Source organism: Dermacentor albipictus, chromosome 3 (assembly GCF_038994185.2).
Source record: "Dermacentor albipictus isolate Rhodes 1998 colony chromosome 3, USDA_Dalb.pri_finalv2, whole genome shotgun sequence".
NCBI classification, from domain to species: domain Eukaryota; kingdom Metazoa; phylum Arthropoda; class Arachnida; order Ixodida; family Ixodidae; genus Dermacentor; species Dermacentor albipictus.
Genome location: NC_091823.1, coordinates 34,519,271 through 34,546,078, shown reverse-complemented (window position 1 = coordinate 34,546,078; position 26,808 = coordinate 34,519,271). Strand labels below are relative to the sequence as shown.

The 26,808-nt window shown below is 41.6% G+C and overlaps 2 protein-coding genes across 3 annotated transcripts; one reads left to right on the top strand and one right to left on the bottom strand.

Moving 5' to 3' along the window:
• Positions 1-71: 71 nt before the first annotated feature.
• Positions 72-18,111, top strand: AsnRS-m (asparagine--tRNA ligase, mitochondrial). 2 transcript variants are annotated; one of them, XM_065433156.2, is made up of 12 exons: positions 72-150; positions 385-491; positions 1,205-1,328; positions 3,552-3,692; positions 4,239-4,319; positions 5,156-5,271; positions 6,976-7,108; positions 8,565-8,701; positions 10,993-11,065; positions 14,688-14,825; positions 16,308-16,432; positions 17,924-18,111. In XM_065433156.2, the coding sequence occupies exons 1-12, from the start codon at positions 139-141 to the stop codon at positions 18,066-18,068; spliced, it is 1,332 nt and encodes a 443-aa protein (XP_065289228.2). In that variant the 5' UTR covers positions 72-138; the 3' UTR covers positions 18,069-18,111. The 2 variants fall into 2 exon arrangements, with proteins under 2 accessions (XP_065289228.2, XP_065289219.2); XM_065433147.2 differs by having other exon boundaries at positions 73-304.
• Positions 18,112-24,174: 6,063 nt separating this feature from the next.
• COX7B (Cytochrome c oxidase subunit 7B) lies at positions 24,175-26,369 on the bottom strand. The gene is made up of 3 exons (XM_065431917.2): positions 26,169-26,369; positions 25,704-25,879; positions 24,175-24,292 (listed from the first exon to the last, which is right to left on the bottom strand). The coding sequence occupies exons 1-3, from the start codon at positions 26,212-26,214 to the stop codon at positions 24,239-24,241; spliced, it is 276 nt and encodes a 91-aa protein (XP_065287989.2). The 5' UTR covers positions 26,215-26,369; the 3' UTR covers positions 24,175-24,238.
• Between the last annotated feature and the right edge of the window lie 439 nt (positions 26,370-26,808).

The window sequence follows — 26,808 nt, the reverse complement described above, 5'->3', positions numbered from 1 at the left end:
TTTGTTTCTAGCTTTAATAGTTTGCTGCGAGCCTTGCAACACTCAAAATCCTCTCTCTCTTTTTTTCTCCTTCTCCATGCCCTTCGGCCCTTCTCCATGAGGTAGACCGGTAGACCTATCTACCTTCGTTAATGTCGCATGGTGAAATTGGTGGGTGTGCTAGATCATGCGGTTAGCAGCCTGTCGACCTGTTGCTTCTCTAAAATTATTTCAGAGAGCATTGAGCACGTCAAGCTTGCGTTGTTGTCAATCGGTAAAACAAATATTAGCCTTTAAAGAGGTTAACAAAGCAGTTGAAATTAAGGTACGTTGCGACTCGGTTGGTGGTATGACAATCGGTTAGCGAGGCAACTTGTTACAATTAACGCTTCACTGTTCATGCAGGGATGGGTCAGAGCATTACGAAAACACAAGGACGTGGTGTTCGTGGACCTTTCAGATGGGTCAGCCGCATCTAAAGTTCAGGTCGTCATTCCTGCAAACTGCACGAGGTGCGCCGTTTCTCATGATGCTCAATTTGTCGTGCTTTTAAATATATTTTCTTGCATATGAAAGCCAGACATTCCTGTTGTAATCACATTTGCTAGGTGCTACATTGGTTAAATAAATGTGTACACAAACACGACTGCAAACGGCAACTTTCAAGAAAGTAATTGCGTCTTGTGTGCGTTTCTCTTCCGCATAGCGTGAACCTTACTGGCATTGCAAACTCTTTTTCAAAGTTATCAAAACAGGTTTCCTCAAATTGCCGACGCGTGTAGTACTTGTAAGCATCTGAAGAAAGATAAAAAATATGAAGTGAAAGAAAAATTGTGTCTCTTTAGGTTTTGACTTCAACTCTATCGTAATGCGTCTTTGCCCTGCCTTTCTGGAGTGCGTAGATGAAATAAATACAGTTAATTGTATATCTTCTTGGCAGGTGTGCTTTCCCTTTAGTAGTCCTTTGTATGCAATCATCCACTGTTCAAAAGTAAATACTGTATTGTTAGTTTTAAGCTAAACATTTCATAAATGCAGTAAAAAATTTCCTGTTGCTGCATTGGGAAATCACTAATACATTTATGCGTTACATGCAGGAACCTTTTTTTGCACCTAATATTGTTTCCCGTTTGTTCCGAGGACGCAGAAAGTCTGTGGCATGTGGCACTCTGGTTACTTTTCATACACGCCCTTTGATTTGCCGTTGTTTTTGTATCAATTTTAGGCCAGGCCTTTCATATGGGGCAGCTGTCCAGGTTCTTGGAAGACTGGTAGCCAGCTCGCACAAGGGGCAGGACTTTGAAGTGCACGCTGAAGACATCACAGTGTTGGGACCTTGTGATGTGGAGGCAAGGCCTGCAGACAGTTTGTAACCTAGATGTGGTGATGTGTGGCGTGTTTCAATCGTGTGTCTAGGTCTAGTGAAAAATGAAGATTTTGTTTCTGGCTGCATTCAAGTAAGGGTGGGATGACAATATCTTTGATTGATTGATTGATTGACACATGGAGTTTGTTCCGAAATGGCACTAGGGCTACTAGAGGCATGTTAGCGGATGGCTCTGGATTAATTTTTGACCGCTGGGGTTCTTACACGAACCTACACTACAGCCACTGTACCAACACTATGGCATAATGTATATCTCACATGAAAGTTATGGGTTGTAAATGTCGGTCACTTGCTAGTATGTTGGAAAGAAAAGGTTGTAGGGCATGTCTTTATTTTATGCTAGAATACGTGATGGCCCAATTGCTGACTTGCAGAGCAACATAATCAAGTTGCATGGCGAACAAGAAATTCAGAAGCAAAAGTCCACATTGACGCCAAGGTTGGTGGTCAAAGTGGATGCATCAGTATTGGTAATGAGCAGTAGCCCACAAGAAGAATAGAGCAAGCAACTGTTGAAGCAGAAACTAAAAATCAGAGATGTGCTCCATGGCAAAAAGACTGCAGCGAAAAATCTGATGCAAGATTGTTTGTAGTTCTGTGGCTGGCACATTGAAGTACATTTGTCAAATAATGGTCACTTAAAATGTAGATAGCTGATGGAAAGAAAGCTGCCACTGTATTTGCAGTTGTCGCTGAATGTACACAGTACCCTCAGCACACTGTGCTGTAAGCATGAGTTATATTCACTGCACCCTGCCTGTGCCTGCATCTTGGGCACAACTTTTGAAGCAGCAGGTTACTTAGAAATGTTAATAGCATACCAGACCGAGGCCACTTGAGTACTGTGCAGTCTTTCTTCTTTTGTATTATTTTTGACTGCTAGTACAGGGTGGTGCAAAGTGAAAGTGCACTAATATCAAGCAAATATAGTCATTTGTCCTTGTTACTTGTGCTGCTAAATGTCTGCTGGAACGAACTACCTTTATTTATTTGAAATGCTGCCACTTTCAGTTGAGAGCATAGCAGGCGGGCATTACAAAGAGATACTCATGCTTTAACGAAAAAAGAAAATATTTGAAAACATCGGCACGGTACACACGCACAAGAAAAGCAAAGCACATACGGTGAGGTAATCCCAGATGTGTGGTGAGCAACAACAATCAGGTAATCAAGAAAATCAACACCATTAATAAAGTTTAACAGAGTACAATCATTCACGTGATACACACACCAGAAAACAACACAAGAAAAAAAAAATTCGAGGAAAAGGAAAGAAAGGAAACTTCTAGACAGAGCATTTGAAGCAGAGATCACAAAAAAAGAAATTAAAATTTATAAACATGCGCTCTGTGCACACGAAATAAAGCACATCAACCAAGGAAGGATTATAACCAGTTTGCCGAGTAAAGAGAACCAACACTGTATCATGTGCAATGCGCAAACACCAGAAAATAATACTGAAAGTAACCATGCACAATATTGCAATAAGGTACAAATATTAAAATGGAACAAGGAAACTAACAAGTGATTACACAAGAACAAAGCGATGTGCCGTAGCATAAGCAATCTCTTTCACCAAGAAAACTGGTGCCCATTGAACGTTCACTACCAACAATTATTAGGATAAGGAAATACATCTGTGCTATAAATGCAAGAACCTAAGAAAATAAAACTAGCATTCAAATGAGGTAGAGTGTGTGGCAATGACAATGGTACTACAGGTTAGGTGTAATTTCTAACTTTTCGGTGAAAGAAGACAATGTTTTGGTGGCCATGACAACTGGATTTAACCGATTCCATTAGCATATTTTAAGTGGAAAAAATGATTGCCCAAACGTGTAGTTGTTGAAAAAATATTGTGTTAGTGTGTATTTATGCTAATATATATATATATATATATATATATATATATGTATATATATATATATATGTATATATATATATATATATATATATATATATATATATATATATATATATATATATATATATATATATATATATATATATATATATATTGTGTGTGTGTGCGTGTGTGTGTGTGTGTTACACAAAAGTAAGCATAAATATAAAACATTTATTGCAGTGCATTTGTTGGATGACAGGCCTTGAAGTTTAACTGACATGTCACTTGCAAATCTAAAGATGGTGGATAAGTGAATCTAATAGTGATCTCACTGTGCAGGCGTATCCATTTCAACCACGGAAGACTTACGCCCCAGAGTACATACGGAACTTCCTTCATGTTCGACCACGGCAGGCTAAAGAAGCCGCCATGCTGCGGCTTCATAGTGCTGCTTTAATGGCAGTGCATGCTGCATTCCAGGCATGTGGCAGCTCCATTATTTACAGCCAGCATTCTTCATGTGACTGTTTTTTCAGCACACAGCTGCCTTTGCCACACAGTGATGATTCTGTCGCATTTCCTCTCTGTGCCTCAAAGCCCATTTCCTTGCAAGTTGCTGTGCTCGTCCTTCTTGTTGAAAGTAAAACACAGAGACCAAATTCACAAAGCTTTTCATTAGTAAGTGTTCTTCACCATTTGCCGGCTGCCTTCGCCAATAGTATGTCCAGCATCAGGATTGGCTGAATTTTGCTCTTGCGAACAATTGTAGCGCGAGAGCTTTTGTGAAGACAGCCCCAGGTGTGGTACAGCCGTTGTCATGCTGTGCTGAAATGCACAAGGCAGTTGTAAGTCACCAGTGTGGTGAAAGAATTTAAGTAATAATCGCAGTTGTTTGCTGTATGTGATGTGTAGCTGTAGAACATTTTTGACCAAGTGTTTATGTGTAGCTTTTGAAAGTTGTTAATTCTTCGCAACACCATTGTAATGGTTATGATTAAGATACATTTTGTCCTGTTTTACTTACAGTCTGAGGGCTTCTTTCATGTTCACACACCCATCCTGACATCCAATGACTGCGAGGGTGGTGGCAATGTTTTCACTGTCAAGGTACCCCTCTCCTCAACTATTGTTCGTGCATGCAGCATACAGTTATAATGAAACACTGTAACATCTTAAAGTTTGACTTGTGCTTGTATCAAACGTTAGCCTTTCCTCTGTACGCTTTCAGTATAAGGCATGCTGTGTTGAGCATTAAAATCAGTCACATACCCTTTCTCTTAAATGTTGTGCATTTTTGTTGTGCACAGGCAAATATATAGATGTTATGCTTTCAGGTAGGTTCTGGCTATCATAAATTGGTGGCTTGAAGACTGGTAAAGAAACGGCACATAACTTCCGCGTGCGGTGGCAGCGTGACAGTCTGAGCAATTGTAATGTTCTGCAAATGGTAAAGTTAGTAGGTGGAGATGCATATTTGGTAAGAAAGCTATGGTTAAATTGACAATATTAAACTGTGGTTGTAGTGACCACTCTGTTACCAACATACGCCAGTTTCACAATGTAAAAAAACAGGGCCCAGTGGTGTCTCCCTCAGGAGATGCAGTTAGTGATAGTAGAAAAAATAAGAAGTAGTGCTGAGAGTGTTTAATAACTTCACGTGTATCGTGAGCACATAGTCATATGTGGCCATTTGTTTAGTAACAGTTTCGTGTGTAATTGACGACGCTACATTCACATCCCATTCTGTACATATGTTGCACATTATGCATTTCCACTTTTTACCATAAGAAAGACAGTAACAGTAACATTTAGGGGAAATTGCCAAGCTTGAGATAGAAAATTGCCTCATGTTCTTCATGATACATGTCAAAATAAGCGTAATGTCTTGCACTTGTCTTTACACATGCAGTAAAAACATTCTACATGCTCTTCTTTAAGCACAGCCCATGAAGCAACAAGCAGCAGAGAAAGAATCTGGTAAAGGCTCCAAGGAGCTCTTTTTTGGCAGGCCTGTCTTCTTGACCGTATCAGCGCAGCTTCACTTGGAGGCTATTGCCATGTGAGTATCACTGTGAGAAAAACCTTGCAAGGCAAAGGGGTCACAGGTATAGGGAGACCTTAATTGATCAATAGTGGGTGAATAAGAGAAGCCTCATCCCAGAGCCAATGTTTCAGCAAGGGGCTTGTCTTTGTTGACAAGTTGCAGGTGGCCACAGCAGCTGCATTTCATTGGGGGCGAAATGCAAAAATGCTCATGTACTTAGATTTATGTGCACATTAAAGAATCCCACATGGCCAGTATCTACCACTACAGCGAGCCTCGTAAGAACATCATGATTTTGGAATGTTTAGTTTAATGAACTTAAAATTATTTGAAATGAATAAAAAATAATTAAAAGTAATGAAATAAAAGATTAAGAATTTTTTTCGTTGACAAGTTCTAAGGTCCCTTAGGGCTGAGGCTTTCCTAATCACCTGCACCTGGTGGATGCAACCTTATGGCTGATACACATCCAGTCGACTTCTGTTAATTCAACCCTGACACGACCAATGAAATAGATTGAATTATCTGGTGGGTTGAATTGTACAAGTCACAGAACGCCATTTGGCAGTATTTTCCCACTTCTAGCGCACCCACTTTATATGTGTCCAAAGTAGAAAACTATGCCGAAATGACATTAAAGTTCATTAACAAAGTAGAAATTTAACGTGCATCTGATATATTAGCGAGAAAAATGGAGAAGGGTCGAATATGTCTTGCTCAGTGGGTGCAAAATAATGAAGGGCACATTTGCTTAAATCTGTACCATACAATATTAAATTCAAATAGGTGAAACTACTTGTGAGTTCATGTCTTTTCTGCCCTCCACATGTGCAAGCAGTGGAGAACATATTCCTGCTTCAGTGACGAGAAGGTACCTTACAACCTGTGCTGAATCTGGTGGTTTAAAATTGTTACAGCTAGGTGTATGTATGTATATATATATATATATATATATATATATATATATTTTATCATTCTAGAAGTATTCTGTCCTGAGAAATGATGGAATTGTCAACTGGGAATTACTGCCACTGGAGCGAAACTGCTGCGCCATTTTGGCCTCTGTGCACCGTTCCTGCACGATCTTGCTCTACAGCATGTGAACTGCATCACAAGTGATCAATTACTCTATGATGTTCAATTATCAAAATATGGGGGCAAATAAGGATGACAGACCTGTTCTTTCACTTCAGTTCTATTTCATTCTCATGAACTGTTTATGCAAGTGGTTGATATTGCAATAATGGCAGCGCAGGAACTTGTGGTTTGGTATAATGCTTCAATATCAATAAAAAGCCCCTCTATGGGTAAGTGGTTAAACAAAAAGGACACAATGAAATATATGTAAATTCTGGGGTTTGACAGGCGTAAACCAGAACATGATTATGAGGCAGGCCGCAGCTGAGGATTTCGGATTAATTTTGACCAACTGGGGTTCTTTAATGTGCACTTAAATCTCAGTATAAGAGCGTTGTTGTATTCTGCCCTCGTTTATGTGTGGCCGCTGTGGTTGGGATTGAACCCGCAACCTCAAGCTTAGCAGAGCAACGCCATAGTCACTAAGCTACCACGGTGGGTCACGCAATAAAAATACATAGACAAATGCAAGCCCTGTTGTTATGTTGCCCTCCAAAGCTCATAGGTTTACACTGCTTGGCATTGTTCAGGATGAACTTGAAACACACAAAAAAGCAGCATAAGCACTGGTTTCTTCTGCAGGTCTCTGTCGAGGGTTTACACAGTGGGTCCCACATTTCGTGCTGAAAACTGCAACACACGGCGACACGTCTGTGAATTCTGCATGGTGGAGGCTGAGGAGGCCTTTGTCACATCTTTGGTTACCTTGCTGCAGGTGAGCTTTTTTTAATGCGTTAGCATTAGGAGTGTAAAAAACGAAAAAAGTGTACATTAAGTGTGGGAAACCGGTGGTCTGCTCCAGACCACCGTCGATTGCACTTCATTCCTCATATAGGTAGTACATTCGGTCTCCTGAACAAAACACTTTGCAATGTGGTGAACAAGGTTTAAATCATAAATCCAGGACCTCAAAGAAGTGCAATGTCATGCTAATGCATTTCTCCTGCATTAACCTCTAGAGCACCGTTTTTTCTTAATTTCTTTCCTGTTTTTTTTTTTTCAAAACTTGACTGCTTTTTCTTAACAAAACTGACATTTGGGCGAGTTGATGTAGCTTTATCTTAAATCTTCGTTTACGAGTCTCGCCTACAGATAACATACCAGAAACATTTTTTTTTCTTGCCGAGTCTCTGTATTGAGTACGAAGTTTCTGGCTAAATGCCTTTGGCCAACGCTGAATGACTGGCAGCAAGCATCATTTGTTGGTTTAGAGCAGGAATACTGCATGGACAAGGAATAAGTTTGGCATGCAACTCACTGTCTTTTGAAAGCAGGATCAGAGGAGACAGGCCCATGCAAGATATCCAGCAGCAGTCGTGTCACACATGTGACGTAAAGCAAATTAAATGTGCACTTATGGTTCACACTTGATGAGAGCTGTGTATACAAATTGGAAACGAAGCCTTCGGTGGCTTGGGGTGAAGCCCACTTTCAGTTTCCTGTCTGGAGATTTCCCCCCAATTGCTAAATAAATTTCCACAAAATATTTTTTTTTCTTTTTGTTGATTATGCCTATTCCTCATGTGCTTTGCACACTTAGATAAATTTTTTTTTTCTGGGTATTTATATGTCTGGTCTGTAGAGGATTAAGCAACACATTGCAACAGGAGACACTGACTAGAATGAAAAAAGCAATAAGACAGGCGCTGGTGTTCCATTGCTTGTCCAGCACATGTCACATTGCACCTTTCATTCTAGTCTGTGTGTCTTGTTTGCACTGTGTTACTTAAGGCGAAGTATTTTTATATTTTTGTAATTCCTCTATTTTCTTGCCTGTGCTTTTCTCATTCTCTCTCATTTGAGGTGAGTGAGTATTGTGGCGCTTCTGGGGGCACTAGCCTGTGTGTCTCTGAATATTTTGTCTGTACCTCTCATTTTTGGTAATACTGTTATAATCACAATAATATAATCTTCTGTCTGTGCCAGGAACTTTTTGCAGAAGCTGCTGGTGAAGCTACTGGCTCCTGGATTCTTAGAGTTATCCCTGTAACAATAGCTAGCTATAGTGATGAATTTGGATCAGTGCATTCCATATCAGAGATGTATAAAATTATTCTGTGTACGGTGATGTATGGCTGTAGGTAGCAAAGTTTCTGGCTTGTTGAAAATAGTCACAACTGAGTTGTACAGTTTGATGTGTTTAAGCAAGTGCCTTCTGTTGAACCACACAGAGGACCGAAGATGTTGTGAAGAATGTGTTCACTAGGCTGGTCAGTTCATCTAATCAAGACCTAGCTGTACTTATGAGAGATGCCCCTTCTGGTCACCTTGAGATGGTGAAAGCCGCACTGGACAAACCTTTTGTCAGGTGGGTCTGACGACATTGTGCCACAATCTTTGTCTCGTGAACCACTGCAGAGGCAAATTGATGCTGCTGCTGATAGCATTTGGAAGGCATAAAATGTCCACTGTGTTTCATATGTTGGAGGTGTATAAAATAAGTCTGCAGTCAACTACCTGTGGCTGCGTGACTATCTGATGGACTTGTTTGGCATGGTTTAAGACGCCAAACTAGACTATCAGATTCAATGGTGCTAATCATTACACTTTATTACTTCAGTTCTTGCAAAAGTTGTTGTAGCAGTGTGCACTTTTTTTTTCATTTATTTACGCCTCAAATTTCATATATGTGTGCTGATTTATTGGGGGTAGTAGTGGGGTATCAGGATGTTAAGTATGGTTATTTGTAGCAAAATTTGGCAACACTACTGAATAATCGTCTGATATGTCAAACACTCCTGTTATTTAGCCATGAGGAATATGGAGTGGCTTTTTTTTTTCTTTTTCAAAGGAGTTGGTCACTTAGCATGCCAGACATTACATTATACAGAAAAACCTCATTAATATGCAGCCGCTTAATAAGTAATTATGGTTTAAATACAGTCGCAATGAATCCCCCACCCTGTCACCATTGAACCTCATGTATTGGCTGATCGCTTATACCATAATCGCTTAATGCATGCCAAATGGTTAGTGCATAGTATTTATTTCATTTCTTGGTGCATACAAGCTTGGCATCGGCGAAATGTTGTGCGCGCAAACCATACATACTGAAATTGCGGCACACGGACCTTTTCCGGACTGCAGTTGCCACCAATAGTGACGTCAAAGCATGTTAGCCATGACATGTTTCTAGCATTAGCCATGACATATAGCTTTTAGCACGTCCACATCATTTTCATGGATGACGATGTGGATGATAGCCCTTCCATATCCAATGCAGCTAGTGCATTGACTGTCATTGGGGCATTCGCAGATAAGTGGACCCTGATGGAAAAACTGGCTCGTGGCTTTTCTGAGTTTCAGGATGCTGTCATTGCTGCAAGGCCGCCATGGCAGCAAGTGAATGTAGAGTTTGCTGCCTGCTCACAAATAAAACGTGTCTGTGTGTGTGTTTGAGTGAGAATTAACACATATTTTATTAGCTGGTAAGTCTATAGCCACTCATCTGCCATTATTAGTTAATTAGTACATTGTTAATGCGTACCTGATCCACGTTCCCTGCCAACGAAGTATTAACAAGGTTTTACTGAATACCGGAAAAAAAAAAAAAACGCTAGCTGGCAGTTTTCATGGAAGCATTAACAAGGCCGAAAATCAGGAAGTGAAACTTTTCCATGCTTATTTCATATGAAGTGACAAAATAAATTTTGCTGGTCCGCATGCACTGAAAGTTCACAGTGAAGCTCTCATTTTGTGTGATTTTTTTTATGGCTGTACTTTAATTTCATTCTGCTGTTTTGAAACACTATCTCTGAATGAAACAAAATATCTCCAAACTAAGCTATGTATGTACAATGATCAGCGGTTGAAATGCGATACTCTATGTGCATGGCTGTCGGTAGTTTCTTGCGCCACCAGTGGGCGTTGAGAACACTGCACTGTGTTGTGGTATACAATGAAAATGAGAGCCTTTGTGATGTATTCTGACTGCGTTTGGCCCGCCACAGTGCTGGAGCACAATGGTGGAGCAGGAAGTGCGGGCCACCAAGTGGTCTGCTTATCGTGTTTGAATTGCTGAGCACTACATGCCAGTACATTCCTAACTTGTTATTTTGGCTATAATGTTTGTGCTTTTTCCATTTGGAAGTTGTTGAAATTCAGATGTTGTTATCGAAATTCTTATGCAATAAATCTGAATAAAGCAGTCACAACAGAGCCCAAGAGCCACTGTTGGACGTTTCATTTGCTGGAAGACTCATATGCATGAAGGGCTGATTTATTGTTGCTGCGACAACACTAGAACAAATATGAAAAAAAAAAGATGAATATACGTCCTCCATAGTTGCTCAACCTGTTTTAAGGACCAGAAACTGATAAATATGCTCTGGCTAGCCCACATATAGCCTGCAAGTCTGAAGTGCGATACTGAGAAACCAGCTGTGTTAAAAGCATTTGCTGACTCGGAATAATTTATCCTGAAGCTACGAGCATTTTTCTGTGCTGAAGCTATGTAGCAGTTATGTTTCAATTAAACAAAATTCTTACTGGCAAAGTTTAGGCTGTTAAAATTAGTATTGGTGTGGCACCTGCATGTTGCCCGTTGCCCTGAAACTCTGTACCATTCTGAAAATATTGGTCCACCTAAATCTTTTGCAGGATGACATACAGTGAGTGCGTCAGTGTTCTTCAGTCTGCCAGAGATGGAAAACCTTTCCTGCGGAACATTGAGGTACATTGTTGCTTAGTTACTGTACACACTTGAGCAGGGGCTGCACTCGTGTAAGAGCTGCATGCTCAGCAACTGTATCCATAGGTGTGCTGCCTATTCACGACTCCAACTAAATGCTCGCCCCCTATTGGCTGCGCTGAGAACCAGCTGATCTATTGTCGTGCCGCAGTGAGAACCAGAAATCATTGTCGTGCCGCAGTGCACAAGCCCAAAGAAGAAAAAAATTTATGTTGAGATAGTTTTGCTGTGTCCCATTATGTGTGTCATTGTGGTGGAAAGACAGCAGTGTGTGATGGCATGCCATGCCAATGGGGGGCATGCCATGATGGGGGCATGCCAATGGCATGCCCCCATTGAAGGGCCACACCACTCATCAAGATAATAAAAAAAAAAATTGAAGCCCTTAGATGACTGTATATGGCCACACTATGTAACATGTGAACCGTGAGTGTTGCAGAGACTAGACTTCTTTAAAGTTAAGTGTATTGTTTAGAAATGAGATATGCAGAATAGACATGAGTGTGCAAACTGTTAGAATAAACCAGTCTAAAGCATATAAACTCTGGTGTGGACCACGACAGATAATGGTAATACAGTCAAACCCGCTTATAGCAATAATCAAGTGCCAAGAAAAAAAGTACCATTGTTATAACTGATAATTGTTATAACCAGGTTGCACAAAAAAAAAAGCAGAGGGGACAAACATTCAAACAATTTAATTAGGCAGAAAAATCTACAGTTGAACCCACTTATAGCATTACTGGTTTTGACAATACTTGCATGTAGCAATGAGCATCTGCTACACTGAGAACTTTTGTGTGTTTTAAGTAAGGGTATGCGAATATCAAAATTTTCGAAGACGAATGCTTAGCATTGAAGATCGAATCGAATAATGATGTGCACATGCATTTATTAGAAAGTTAATTTACTTTAACATGTTGGAACATTGCAATAACACTGTTATTAGTAAAAAGAAAATTAAACTAGTAAGCCGTTATGCTAAAGGATTGTGTATTTGGCCCATGTTAGCTTTAGAAAATTGAATAATTTCTGCTAGTTTGTTCTCGCCATCCTGTGCCTTACTATACCGCATAAATTTCCTGTAAACTCTGAGGCATTTGACTCTACCAGTCGTCACTCATTGTATTTACTGTGAAGCAATAAGCTCAGGATTGGGTGATGAAACCTGCAAAAAAGTGCCCCTTGCTACTAAGAGGTTGGCTTTTCTGTAAAGCTTAGACGTCCAGTGGGTAAGAGTGTTTTACATGGGCAATTTCGCCAGCGTCACGAATTTATCGCAAAATACGGCACCAAATCAGACATGCTTTCTAGGACCGAGCACTCCTCAAACGCCTTGGCTATACCGAACAAATTAAGAGAATGGAAATAACAGCTAACACACCAGATGAAATCTGCAGGCAGCTCAGAGTGAACTCTATACTGAACTTGCACAAACCGAACCGAACTTGCACAAAGGCAGGCGGGCAGCATGTGCATATTACATACAGCACACGTACTCCACCAAAAAAGACATAGTGTGCGTAGACGCAGCCACCCAAGATCCTAAATGAAGACACAGAGCAGCCCCGGTCATCAACACAAACCATCGTGAAACAACAAGCAGCTCAGTAAGCCAAAGCACCGTGACTGAAGCTGAGGAGCTAGCCGTCGCTTTAGCAGTGGCGGAGGGCTTCAGAACCGGCAAATCTCTAATTCTAACTGATCTTCAAGACACCTGCCGGCATTTCCTGAATGGCAGAATAAGCTACCGCACACACCAAAATTCCTTGAGACGACAGGCGGCGTCTCACACAACCACAGCCGATCCAACACAAGCTACTGTGGGTGCCGGGATGTGCAGGAATAGCGGGTAATTAAGAGGCAGACAGAGTACCTCGAGGGTTTACGATCCGAGCACCCAAAAAATCCACCCTCTAAAGTCTACTGTCTGTTCCAAATGAATACTCGGGCTTTATTGGCACACTACAGGGAAACCAGGATACAATATCCTCCCCCACATAAATCACTCACGAAGGCAGAGGCCGCTGATTAGAGACAGCTCCAGACAGGAACTTTCCCCAACGTAAACCTACTGAGTAAAATATATCCCACCAGATATGCAGCTAAATGCCCGAGGTGCAGTCAAAATCCCACCTTGTATCACACCACATGGGAATGCCAACTTATAACAGCAGTCCCCAAAATCATAAATCCAAGTGCAGAACAATGGAAGGCACTGCTGGCCAGTGACCACTGCGAGGACCAAATTGGTCTTATGCAGCGAGCACGCAGGGCACCTGAGGCCATTGGAGCTCTGGACAAAGGCCCCCACCCATGCTTAAACCCAATCAAGAGCATCCAAGAAGACCTTGACGGGCTACAACAAAAGATCTTGCAGAGACCAATAAATGTTTTTGAAGATGATGATGACGATTTGGTTATACAGAAGTAAATGCTAAGAACTACGTTTGCTCCCGCACAGCCATCAACTATATATTTGATTTATCTGAGTATTCGTGTCCAATCGAATATTCAAAAAAATTTGAATACCTAGTTTTCAAATCGAATATGAATATTAAAAATATAACATATGATAATATTGAAATTTTGAAATATGTGCGCAACCCTAGTTTTAAGGTAAAATAACTCGCTTAATACAATGTTCTCATGCTGCGATATTGGCTATAAATAATTAAATCTGGCTGCTGGGTGCTACGGTGAAAGGAAATAGGAACGTGAAATCCCAGAAAAGAAGAAGAAGAAGAAAAAAATGGGGCCGCTTCACTCGCCCACCTTTGTGTCGTGCACTCTGCAGGGCACATGCGTTGTCGCCCACCTCCTTTCTTTCCTGCAACACTGGTGAGAGGGTTGAAGGTAGATGGGTGAGGGGCGTGCGAGGCCAGTGATGCAATGCGATGAAGGCGTGCCGTATGGGGTGCCCATCACAAAGGCAAAGCCAGTGTGCCAAAGCCATGGTTCTTTTTTTTTTTTAGGCAATGTGACGAAGGCATGCGTGGGGTGTGCAGCACCAAGGTGGGGAGGTATGGCAAAGTGGCTCGCATTTATTTTGTGTTGAGGATTTTGCTTTCTTCTTTTGGCGCGCACACCCAGTAGTGAGATTTAATTGTTATAACTGATAATGCGGCATGAGAGCACTGTAGTAAGTGGCTTATCTAACCATAGAACTCATACAAAATTCAACTGTGCATTGGCTGCTTGTTGTTATATCTGATATATGGTTCAAACTGGTCTTGCTGTTAGTGGGTTCTATTGTGTGAATAAAATCATTTTATTTTATCAAGTGCTACCAGTACATTAAAATTAAAACTGTTCATCCTTACATGTTCTCTCTTGAGAGATTTCTGGTCATGTCACTTTTATATTGGCTTGTGGTTGCTGAACTTTTCTCTTTGAGCTTAATACTACAAAGAGCATGTTGAACTGATACCTTTTGTGAGCACACAAAATTACAGCAAATAATACAATGAAACTCTTTGTCTTCTCTAAGTGCATCAGCAAAGTAAAACATTCCATCAAGGGAAATGTCTTGTTGTGCTGGCATTGCTTTGCCTCCTTTGCATGACGAGAATTCCATTCATAGTAGAGATGGTCATTCTTGCAGTGGGGCCAGGACTTGAAAGCAGAGCACGAGGAATATTTGGTAAAGCACTGTGGCAATGGTGGACCACTGTTTGTGACGCACTTTCCATCAGCTCTTAAGCCTTTCTACATGAAGCACTCTACTCTTCAGCCTAACACAGTGAGTGGTTTTGTATATGTGGATTACAAGTTGGTCACTGTTTGCAAAGGCACTTCTCGCAGGGGAACGTTCTCTGACCTGTTTTATTTCTTTTATATGCAAATGACTTGGCAAGTGCAATTCCAGCTGGAATGACAATAAAGTTGTTTGTGGATGACTGCATGGCTTATAAGCAAATTTCGTCACTCGAGTGCCTGAAAGATATACAAGACACAACTTCAGCTATTTTTTCTTGCTTGGTGTGACCTATAGGGCAGGAAATGAAATGCAGAAAAAGAAAAGCTGTACTTATGCATGTAACAAAAACAAAAAGAAAGAAAGAGAGAAAAGATAACCTGTAGTATTTTCTCCTATTGACTTGGCAGCACTACAGTTATGGAGGTGGAAGAATACAAGTATCTTGGTTTCGTTTTCACCAGTAAACTTAATTGGTCATTTTACATATCTAACATTCGTGCATCGGTTTTACCGAAACTGATTTCTTAACAGAAAACTTACACAGGTGCTGCTGTATGCTAAATTGATGGCTTACACCGCCTGTTAAGATGTAAGCAGGAACATGCTGCAGTTGTCTGGCATCCCCATACTGTCAAAAAGGACATCATGCAACTAGAGCTTGTTACCCAAAACACAGTGAAATTTGTATTCGGCAATTATAAAAAGGAGGATTCGCCATACATTCTGATGAAAGCAAATGGTACACAAAAATTAAAAACATGAAGGAAAATTTGTTGGCTGATGTTTTTAACTTCTTGTCAGGAAATATTTTAACTTTACCTGCCTAATTGTGTCCACCTTTTCATCACACAAAGGACACATCACAGCCATGAACACTCACTTCACTCCCATATTTGCAAAGACAAACAAATTTAAATTTGGTTTCTTTCCTAAAGTATTGTACATATATGGTTTGTGGGTGATTGCATGGCTTATAAGCAATTATATACATATAAGCATATATATTTTGTTCTTCTGTCATTTGCTTTATTATTTGCTATAGTAGCCCCACCTGCTTCGGCCAAATCATTGACTCGCAATATTTGGAAATAAAATAAAAGGCAGTAATTATATCAGCTGATTCTTGCACAAGACAGTTACTTTCATCGGCCAGCATGTACAAGTGGAGTGACTGAAGTACAGGATGCTGCACACAATTCTTACTTGGTTGTGTGTCTCATGTTATACATAATTCACAGATTTCTCTGTGACGGGTTATGAGGGGTACATTAGCAAGGATAAGCACTAGTTTAAGTCTTATTTGACCATTTTCAATTTAAATTAACTGAACTATCTTTCATGAGATATTTGTGGTATGGTCTTCTAGATTGGGAGCATATACAATAACTATCATATACAATAACTCTGTGATAATTGGTTTCAGTGTCTTTGCACATGGGTTGCAGAGACAAGGACAACTGAGAGTACTGAATGCAAATCAGGTGTTCCTTTTCATACTGGTTTCCACTGCCTTTGTTCCCGCAGGTGGAAGGCTTTGACCTGCTGGCACCCTTTGGAGGCGAGCTCTGTGGCGGGAGTCTCAGGGAGGACAACCTCACAGTGCTCGAAGAACGTCTGCATAATCTGGGAATCGCCGAGGCTTTCCTCTGGTAGGCCAGAGCACATATAGCACAGAACAAGACATGAACAAGAGTGCTGACTCAAGCATATGGCAATCCATATTTTTTGTGCCTAGATGTCCCGCAGAAGTCGCACACATAGATGCTGCCTTACATAATCCCCCTGCTTTGCATCTTTGCATGTTTGTAGCGTTGCAGTCACTTTTCTGTCGTCTTCCTACTTACATTTGGCTAGCGTGCAACCAATGTTAAAGGGCCCCAAACCACTCTGAGCTTGTAGGCGAGCAAGTGGCCTCTCTTGCCTTTACTACTCTCCCCACAAGCATTCTCTACTCCTCGGCATGAATTTCTGTAGAAGACATATGCACAGTAGGTCAGTACGAAACACCACATTGAGGCTTTTCTTCTTGTATGAAAACACTCCCACTTATCAGCACTCTGTGCTTTCTGGCTACCCGCTGTTGCAGGCGCACGCATATTGCGAAACACACTGCAACAAATGAAATAATTTGAATGCACACGACAGGCAAGTGAGATGAGGAACAGCTGTTGTGTGACTGTATGGCAAAAGCATGCTAATAATAGACATATTGAAAATGATATCCCTAGCACATAAATCAATCGACAGCTTTTACCATGATGATGTCACGTGTATGATCCTGCTGCCAGCACGATGGGTGAAGAAGGGACTGGGAACACCTAGAAAGGAGCGCACAATTGTTTTTTTGAATCATCAGAGGTAGTTCAGAAGCCCTTTAATGCTATGGTGCTTTAATGCTGACTCAACATCCATTTATGTGCATATATGTGTATCATCAAAGAAATGATACCTGATACTGCATCTTGTTGCTTTTTTCTTCCATTATTTCGAATTGATTTGATCAAATCATTTGATGTTTTTATTCTTTGAATAATCTTTGATTAAATGACAGGGACTGAGGGGCCGTCAAAAAAAAAAAAAAAGTCGGCAGCCAAAGGATTAACTGCAACTTCCCTTTATCACACACTGGTTTCCTCCTCTCTCTGCCTATACATCCATCGTCACTTTAGCTTGATAATAGTGCTATGTGAACTTCTATACATGTAATATTGTCCGTTTTCATAATTGTTTCTTATTCTCCAGCTAGCAGCAAATGCAAGCAGAGCGGGAAAATTCAATTCGGAACAGAAAAAAAATTGCAAAATTTTGCTCAGCATAATGTATGCCAACCTGTGCTGAGGAAAACTGGTGTTCTTACTTTGCACCTATGAATGAAAACCTTTTTTCTTATGTTCTAGTTAGAATTCTTATTTGCATTTCAGTTGTTACTGATTGCATTACAGTAATGGACAACAATGTGGTCTCTCACCGCAAAGAAATTTGTCCTTTGAAAAAATAAATAAGGGGTGGGGGCATCAATAAGGTTACACTTCAGATTTTTCGCTTCCTTTCGATAGCTTTCAATGTCTGCAAGGGATAGGCTTTGTGGGCGCATGCCATTTGTACAATGCTTATACCAAGCTGTTTTGTTCTTTCATCAGGTACTTGGACCTTCGGAAGTATGGATCTGCACCCCATGGAGGGTTCGGGCTGGGCTTTGATCGAATGCTGCAGTATTTTTTCGCTGTCAAAAATATTAGGGATGTGGTGACCTTCCCAAGATGGTCAAACCACTGTTCTATGTAGACAGTGCGAGCACTGCATTGTTAAATAAACATTTTTTTTCAGAGATTCTTCTTATTTCATATGAATCTATAACTTTGCCTGTTTTAGCTTTATTTCAGATTTTCATACTGTTCTGCAGAGCACTGATTGACGCCTGGTTGCATTTGGTTGTTAGGAAGAAACCACCTATCAACATCAGTGTGTGGCCAAAGATTATGTGGCCTTAATTTTATTGGAAAAATTCATCATTTTCATGGACTGTTCGAGAAACCTGCCAAGTCTCTGTTTTTTGTTTAACGCTCTGCAAGATTAAGAATAAGCATATTTCTTGTTTACTACTAAGTACCATGCTAGCCAAATCCGTGTAAAATTCCCTGCAATATTGCAACTGCACCTACAAACCTGGCACCCGAGTGCATTTACGTACCATTTTATAAAACATGAGACACAGGTATAAGTGATAAGGCAGACATGGCATGATTTAGAATTTGATCTTACTCTGCTCTAAGGTGAACGTGTGCGCCTCATTGAGTTAGCAAAAGTGTTGTACCTGGGGTAAATTACCACAGCTTACCAAATATAAATACTCACCTTTTCTTTTCATGCTGATCATATTACTGCTAGGAACATACAGTACTCCTATGTAGAAACTAACAATTAAACAAACCTCAAAGCTATGCCGAATGTGGCAGGCAATAGCATCAGCTCAGTAAGGAAGGAAGGAAGGAAAAAGTGGAGGTCGGCAGGGAGGTTAACCAGTTTAGCCTAACCGGTTTGTCACCCTACACATGGGAGCGGGATGGGGGGGATGAAAGATGAGGAGAAAAGATAGAGTGTACATAACACATCATTCACCATGGTGGTGTGGTCATGCCAGAGGTCATGCACTGTGTGATGAGTGGTGATGCAAGTGGTGATGGCAGCTCAGTGTTATCAGCTCAGTAAATTTCTGCTTGCGCTAAAGAGACCCCGAAACACCTTTTCTTAAAACCTAAGCAACATGCTGGAATGAATACAATGCCTTTCACGAAATATGTCCCAGAAGAAAGTAGAAATTAATAATAATCTGCTGTTTTATGTGTCAGAACCACAATCCGATTATGAGGCACACTAAAGTAGGGAACTTCGGGTTGATTTTGACAGGTTATTTAACGTGCACCTAAATCTGCGTACATTGGCATTCTTGCATTTCGCCCTTATTGAAGTGCAGCTGCCACAGCTGTGATTGAACTCGCGACCTCAAGCTCGGCAGCACAATGCCATAGCCACTAAGGTACTATGGCAGGTGGAAGAAATTTCTGAAGAGGGCCTAATATTAATGACTGTGCAAAGAATGGAATGTTTACCTTCTCCATTCCCCCCTTCAACTCATCAGTTTCTCTCAGCTGGGGTGGTGCCGATAGGAACGCCCTGCCTATCGTACCTTTCTTTCTGTGGTGCAGTAATGGTAATTTTTTGAAGCTGGTGAATGACAAAGGGGAAATGAAATTTAACTTAGGCTAAATTGGTTATAAATGAGTAGTGCGCACTGCTGAAGCAATCTGGGCAAGAGCTCCAGGGCTGGTAATTGTCAAATTTTGTTATTAGCAGCCTCTGAATGGCTACTGACATGATATTTTTGACTATTCATTTCTTGTATTAAATGAAAAGCCTAAACCTCTAAACCGTAGAAAAAATAGTAATAAGCCTCGGAATTCTGTTAATAATTTAACAGACTTTCTACAGCCATTTTCAGTTTCATTTCCAGGAGGATACTGTGTCGTGATGTCATGACCTAATGTGTGGCAGCAGGACATTGCGACATTTTGACACTCGCTCGGTCATCCGCTATGCTGCTACATCAGCTCTTGCAACGAGTAGTAGCATATGAGGCGACCAAGCGTGCCAAAGTGAGTGTTAAGGTATCGCAATGGCCTGCTCCCACGTGACCACATGCCGTGTCATGTCGCAACACAGTACCCTTTCGAGACATGAAACCGAAACTGGCTGTAGAAAAGCTGTTATATTAAATTATTTACAGTGCTGTGAGGCTTGTCATTATTGTTTCTAGGATTTAGAACTCTAGGACCTTCATCAATATCATGTCAGTAACCATGTAAATAACTCCTAAGACGACACATATACCTGGTTGGCAGCACTTCCAGCATATCACTTCCAAGATTCTTCATTGTGCTGCGTGTGTTGCCTGCTCTGAAAGGTCACGCCAGAGATCATGCACTGTGTCATGGGTCACTTCCAGCAAGTGGTGATGGCAGCACTTTTTTAAATTTTCAGTATAAAAAGTGTCTACCCTTGCAAGACTTTCCAGATGCATCTACTCCTACTTCAAACGTAAAATATTGCACAAAGGCTGCTCCATACTTGCACTATCTGAAACTAGGCTTTCTACATGGTTCAAAAATTTATCGCAGTTCGCTTTTAACAACTGATACTTCTCAATTGACTTATATTTCTGGATGGATGTGTATGCAAGCCCTTGCACACCAGCTGTAACATCAGTTGACATTGCGCGTAAGGCTGAAAAAAAGTGGGGGGCCTCTAAAGCCACTGGAGAGAGAGCAAGCAATGTCTTGTGCAAGATTGTAGATCCCCTACTGCATGCAGTGGGATATTATTTGACTTTCAAGTTCACGTCAAAATTGGTGACGGATTAGGAATGTTTTCTTATGTTCAAAAAGTGTTGCAGTACCCCTTTAACACACTGCTCGGCAGTCACTTGCTCACGCCATCACTTGATAGCGAATACAGACTTTCTGTTGCTATTTGATCTATTGCTATGTTTACATTAATGCCCGTTTCCAATGCCATAGTTTAGATTATAGTAGATTTTACCATGATGCCAGTTCTTACGAAGAATATGGGAAATGTGTTTGGCAGCAGAGGCAGAGCTTATGTTTACACACTGTGGTTCATAATATAGGTTTCAGATCCCCAGTTTTTGCCAAAAGCTTGTCTGTCACTCCTGCTGAAGAGAAAAGCAAAAATAAATTTGCCTCAAATTTGTCTGATCTGGGCTTCAAACCGCTCCCTGCTGGTGCGTTCTCGTGCACACTGATCCATTATACAAATAGTGATGGCTACACTTTGTAGGAGTCATGAAAAACGTATGTGAGACACATGCCGTTAAGAAACATGCAATTGCAATAGGACTAAAGGTGGATCCACACCAATTAGTTGCGGAGATCGCACAACCAAGTTGGTCGCAAATGGTTGAAAAGCAGACATTCTGGGTTGCTTGACGCTGAATTTAATAGCTCTGTCGTCAAGCTGCTAAACCAATCAGCAGTGCAAGGAGTAGCACATCAAATACGTCGACGGCTGTTCAATATGGCAATGCGAGCAGATGATGCTCGCATCACATAGCAAACTTGATGCTGTCAGCCAACAGGATCACTATTTCGCAATGAAAATCCACCAACAAAAGTGAAGTGGCACAAAAGTATCAGCAGCAGAGTGGTGGCAACTTTCTTAGGAAAAAGCGACCATGTCATAAATGTTCTTATTGAGAGACAAAACTTTATTGTGTCCTTGATGGGGTCCAGGGGTGGCGGGGGTTGGGTGACTAACCCCCAGTCTCCTCCCTTCCTCACACGGCGGCCAGTCCTTGCTTTCTGGCGGTGTCTTCGGCCATCTGGATGGCCCAGAGCTGCTCTTCCGGGTCCAAGCTGAGCAGCAAAGTCTCCCACTGCTCGGCCATAGTTAAGATTCGTGTAGTGTTAGTGCGGTGGGTGTTAGTGGGTGAGGCTTTGGTGCACTGCCAGATAATGTGATCGAGGTCAGCGCAGGTGTCGTACACTTTGCAGATTGGGGAGTATGCATCGGGGTAAATGCAGTTGTATAGCACGGGGTTTAGCACGGTCAAGTAGTCGTGAAGTCGCGGATTGAGATTGGTTCAGTGTTTTGTGTGCTGGGGGGTAGCGTAACCGCTTTCTGCAGTAGTGAAAGAGGATTTCTCTAAATGTGACCGCGATGCAGAATGGAGGGCTGGTCAGGATTGGAAGACACAGGAGAAGGATGATGCACCCAGTGGGCGTGAGCTCGGGCGGCATTGTGGGCGGCTTCGTTTCCAGCCAGACCAGAGCAACCAGGGGCACAGATGATTTGGATGCGGCGTTGCCTTGAGGAAGGAGTGCCGGAGAGTATCTTCTGCACTTGGGGCACTATCAGTCCTCTTGTGTAGTTGAAAATGGCCATTTTTGAATCGCTGATGGTGCAGTGTGCAGTGGTAGAGGCGTAGGCCAAAGCGATGGCAGTTTCTTCTCCTTCTTCGGGTTGAGTAGTGATTATTGATGCGTTCGCAGCAAGGTGGTACTGCGAGCCCATGACTACTATGACTGCTATGGCGTTCTGGTTGGGGTATTCCGCTGTGTTCACGTAGGCTACGTCAGTGGCTTGGTCGTAGCACTTTTGTAGTCCTTTAGCTCCGTCTGCACGTCGCTCCTGATTGTGTTTAGGGTGCGTATTGTGAGGTATGGGTGGGATAACTAGCTGAGTGCAAATGTTCGGAGGGACGGGTACTTTTGGTCCGAATTGGGTGGTGTAGGTTATGCCTAGAATGTGCCTGCCCGTGGTGAAATTGGCGAGTCGTTCCTATTGGCTAAAATGCTGAGCTTCAATAAGCGCGTCTACGGTGTTGTGAATGCCAAGGGCATCCAGTTTCTCGTTAGAGGTGGAAATGGGAAGATGTAGGGCTTTTTTATAGGCCCTCTTGATCATGGTATTGAGTTTGAGCTTGTCAGTTGCACTGAGGCTAAGGTATGGTGTGACAGGTAATCCTGCTCAGGGCATAGGTGGTTACCAGGTGTATAAGGTTGTTTTCTTTCATGCGGAACAAAACAATTAATGCCAAGTGCTACGCTACGGTATGCTACCCAGTTTTCAGCAAGTTGCAAATACAACAGCCAAAGACAGAACTGAGAGGATATCTCGCATCACCATACCATGGCACCTGTGTGCACACCCAACATCACTCGTTTCCTAATGCAGACGAACGTTAAACACAACTTAGCTCCCTTACAGTACTGACATGACCCTTTGTCATTGTTTCCTGTTCACTACAGTGATACATGGCATCTGTGGTTAGATGTTTTCAAGGCCTGAAGAAGCCATCCACACCCAGGAGAGCAAACTTGCAGCAAGAGGAAGTGAATAGAAAAAGTGAAAAAGAAAGCAAAAGTGCAGAGAAACTTGTGGCAAGTATTTTTAGAAAACATAATGGTATAAAAGACAGAACACCTTCCTTTTTGATCACCTCGATACTTTGATAATGCCTCTTGTAGACTTGGTACAACAGCATGCTGAGAAATCAGCTGCGAAGCAGTTGCACATAGGTACATTCCCATGTAATTAAGTGTAACAGGTGTTCTGATAAGATTTTTCCCAATTATGGTCATGTTCCTGCTGATTCCACACAAATTTGTAACAGTTACTCTAGTCAACTATCACAGATACCAAGAATACTAGAATTTTAGCTTCCACGGCCGTACCTGCCAACTCTCCCAAAATTTTTCATTGTGTTACAAATTCTGGCTCGTTCCAAGATTTTACGAAAGTTGCATCAAGTTCAATAAAAATATAATCTGTTTGACAGTATGATTTAAAGCTGTTGAAAAATGGCGCGGTGCATAATTGCAACAAAGTGCACATATGAAAGAAGTTTCAATGGTACTGCACTGCTCTCTTGCAAGTGCAAAACGCCATACACAAGAGGGCACATGCTTTGGGTAAGTGTACTAAAACAAGTTCCTGAAGTCGAAATTGGCAGCACCAGAGTCACTGATAAAGTCATGGATCTGGAATCAATGTTGTCGATCGGTGCTGTTCTAAGTCTTCTGCTGTTTGTGTGCTGCGTCTAAAGGCAAATTGTTAATAAGGTGTGCACGTATTCAACAGAAAATGTGTGCTCAGAGCAAAACTAGTATGCCCCCTCCCTCAACCTACTTTTTTTTCCATCGTGTCTGCATGATATTTGCAAATTCTATGTTCACAGGTTGGCAGCTATGCAAACTTGACAAAGGTCAAGGGCATATTTATACACTCAAGCATGTGCATTTTGTGTGATCCTCTATAAACTCTTCATGCTTACTTGACTGCTCACAATAAAGGAGGGCAAAAAAAAATTATCATGTTCTATAATTACAATTCAAACTTTATTACTTGAACCCGCAAGAAGTTACATTTGTGTAGGCCATCTAGTTCTTCATAGGCGGGGCATCAACATAGTCCAAAGTACCCAGGGACTTCGCCTGGAAAAAATAGATCAGTAGAAGTCACAACAACGCAACATTTGCCAAAGATTATTCTGACAATCTAGAAGTACTACGGAAACATGAAGCAGTTCTATACCAGGTGGATTTTATGAAAGGGAAATATTGTCGATTAATTTGTTCTCGCTTTGTGGTCTGCTAGCTTGAATCATCTGGTCAGCTCGAATGGTAAAGGGACTGCTCTGGAAAGGCGTTGGACCCAGTTTCAAATCCCAGACCAGGATGAATTTTTCTTCAACTGTCGAGGCTTTCTTTCAAAGAAACCCGTATGGGTTTCCTCTATAGCTTTGCGCTATAATTTGGGTGGATGACAATTTTTCCTTTTCATGCATTTTCCTCCACTTTGCGGGCTTTGCCTGAACTGATTTGCCATATAAAGATGTCATTTAGCAATAACTAGGGGTGTGCGAATATCTGAGATTTCAAATAGAGTTGTCCCTGCTATTTGATACGCAATGACACTACATTATATGAATCTGTAGAATATTCGTTTATTTGGAATATCAAAGCACAGACTCATGCAACTGAGAGGAGAGTCTGTTGCAAGAGAGCTGCTGTTGTTGCCCAGAGGCACGAGTTTCCGAGCAAATGCACGGGGCGGATAACTTCTGCTCAATATTTTAAATCATTCAATAAGGATACTTCACTTTTAGGCAGCTCATACATGAAAGTGTTGTCTTGATTTAGGCAAAGCAAGTTAATATTTGGCCAATTTCACCATCCCTTGAAATAATGTGTGGCGCTGAAGTACCGCATTAATCTGCTTAGCTTATCATATCACATTTATCTCCTAAACGTGTCACAGGCATACTTTGCATCCCTTATATAACCTTTGTTTTAGGTTCTGCGGGAAGTTATGCAGAAGCTCTGCATGTTAAGCTATGCATTATAGGCATGGCCAGAGCTGCTATGTGACTCTCTCTTGAATAAGACGCGTTTTGCCATGCTTATCCCCCTTTAGGTGGGCGCTAACATGCCTAGTGTGTTGCATATCGCGCTGAGTGGAAGCGTGTCATTTCTTTAACATTCCAGGAGCAGTGCCTGCACATTAACTCGTTCGAGTAGAAGGCAAACCAGACTGCTGTTCTTTTGTGACACTTGAACAAATAACATGCATGCAAAGCACACTGTGCTGCAAAGCAATGTCATTTGCAAGAGGTCTCGTCCACAACACACACTGGGCTTGCACTGCTCTCTGGTTATTCAGCTCCGTGGCTAGAACAAGCTAAACATAACCTGGTGCTCTACAACAGAAGTGTGTCCATATAACTCCTCCACTCCCTGCAGCTTTTTTTTTTGTTTTTTCGCAACGAACTGTCGGACCGAATAATCAACTACTCGTCGCACTCAGTGGAGGATGATACGCGAGTAGTGGAGAAGATATGCTTACAGTGACGAGGCTCAGGAGGAAGAAACCAACGCCCACGGCCAGATGAATGTTGAACTTGGCCTGCCTCTTGCTAAAGTGCTCCTCCCACGGCCCGATGAAGGTGGGCATGTCAGCCATGGTAACTTGTTTGTACTGGGAAGGGGGGTGGTACGACCGCACGCCGCTGCGGGACTGCCCTAGAGAGAAAGGATCAAACACACGCACTCTTTACAAGCTTTTTGCAATGCACACTGCCTGCACCGAAGAAAAACTTTTCGACAGGACACACTAGCGTCGCTGGTTAAACTAGGAGCAACACGAAAGTTGAGACCCCGCATCGTTATATCCGAAAACGTGATACAGCATTTACAAAGGCTTTAAGTGTGGTCAGATTCAGTATTCGACTTTTAAGACGAAAGGGAACGATTTAACGCGTTGTGGTATACACAAGGGTACATTCGAATAGAAAAGGCAAAGCAAGCTTACTCGAAACACACTGCAGCGCCCTTTGGGAGGCGAGTCGCGCGATCATCTTGACTGTGTTTTATGCAGTAGAATTTCAAAACTTGGCGCAGACGCTGCTTCAGCAGGCACGCTGCAGTCAGCAACGAGGGATTGCGGCGATCACGAAACTCCACCACGACTCGACGAGCGGCCGAAAAGGTCACCTTAGTTGCTAGATCGATTTTAGAGCAACCCGCTAGCAAGCCGCCAGTAACGAATTTGCAACTCTTATAGAATTTAGGCAGAAAAGGGTGATTTTATTTAGAAAGGCAAAACCAGTAGAAATAAACCTTATTAATCTTGTGCAAAGAACTATCCTTCAGAGTTCAGCAGCCTTAGCAAAAATAAAAAGAAAAGAAAAATTCTGTGTGTGGCGACGGAAACCGTAACCAATGAGGCATATTTCGCGAGTTAGATTGGTTAGAATGTTTGTTATGTTCGACGCAAATATTCAGCTTATCAATAAAACCAGAAATGAAGGTTCTTCAGCAGTCATTCTTGAATAATTATAGCTGTAATCAGGCAAAACAAAGCGAATCTTTAGGGTAATAAATGAGTAAGTAAGATACATAAGTAAGATACATGAGTAATCATATAAGCAAAATATATTAAATTCATTTTT

What these genes read in the sequence shown, in the direction of transcription:
- AsnRS-m (XM_065433147.2), top strand. Translation starts at nt 167, where the DNA reads ATGCGGTTAGCAGCCTGTCGACCTGTTGCTTCTCTAAAATTATTTCAG. An exon ending in ATTCCTGCAAACTGCACGAG is followed by an intron (nt 492 to 1,204) that starts GTGCGCCGTTTC and finishes TATCAATTTTAG; the next exon opens with GCCAGGCCTTTCATATGGGG. An exon ending in CTACTCTTCAGCCTAACACA is followed by an intron (nt 14,826 to 16,307) that starts GTGAGTGGTTTT and finishes TTGTTCCCGCAG; the next exon opens with GTGGAAGGCTTTGACCTGCT.
- COX7B (XM_065431917.2), bottom strand. Translation starts at nt 26,214, where the DNA reads ATGATCGCGCGACTCGCCTCCCAAAGGGCGCTGCAGTGTGTTTCGA. An exon ending in GGCGCTGCAGTGTGTTTCGA is followed by an intron (nt 25,880 to 26,168) that starts GTAAGCTTGCTT and finishes CTTTCTCTCTAG; the next exon opens with GGCAGTCCCGCAGCGGCGTG. An exon ending in TCCTCCTGAGCCTCGTCACT is followed by an intron (nt 24,293 to 25,703) that starts GTAAGCATATCT and finishes TATTTTTTCCAG; the next exon opens with GCGAAGTCCCTGGGTACTTT.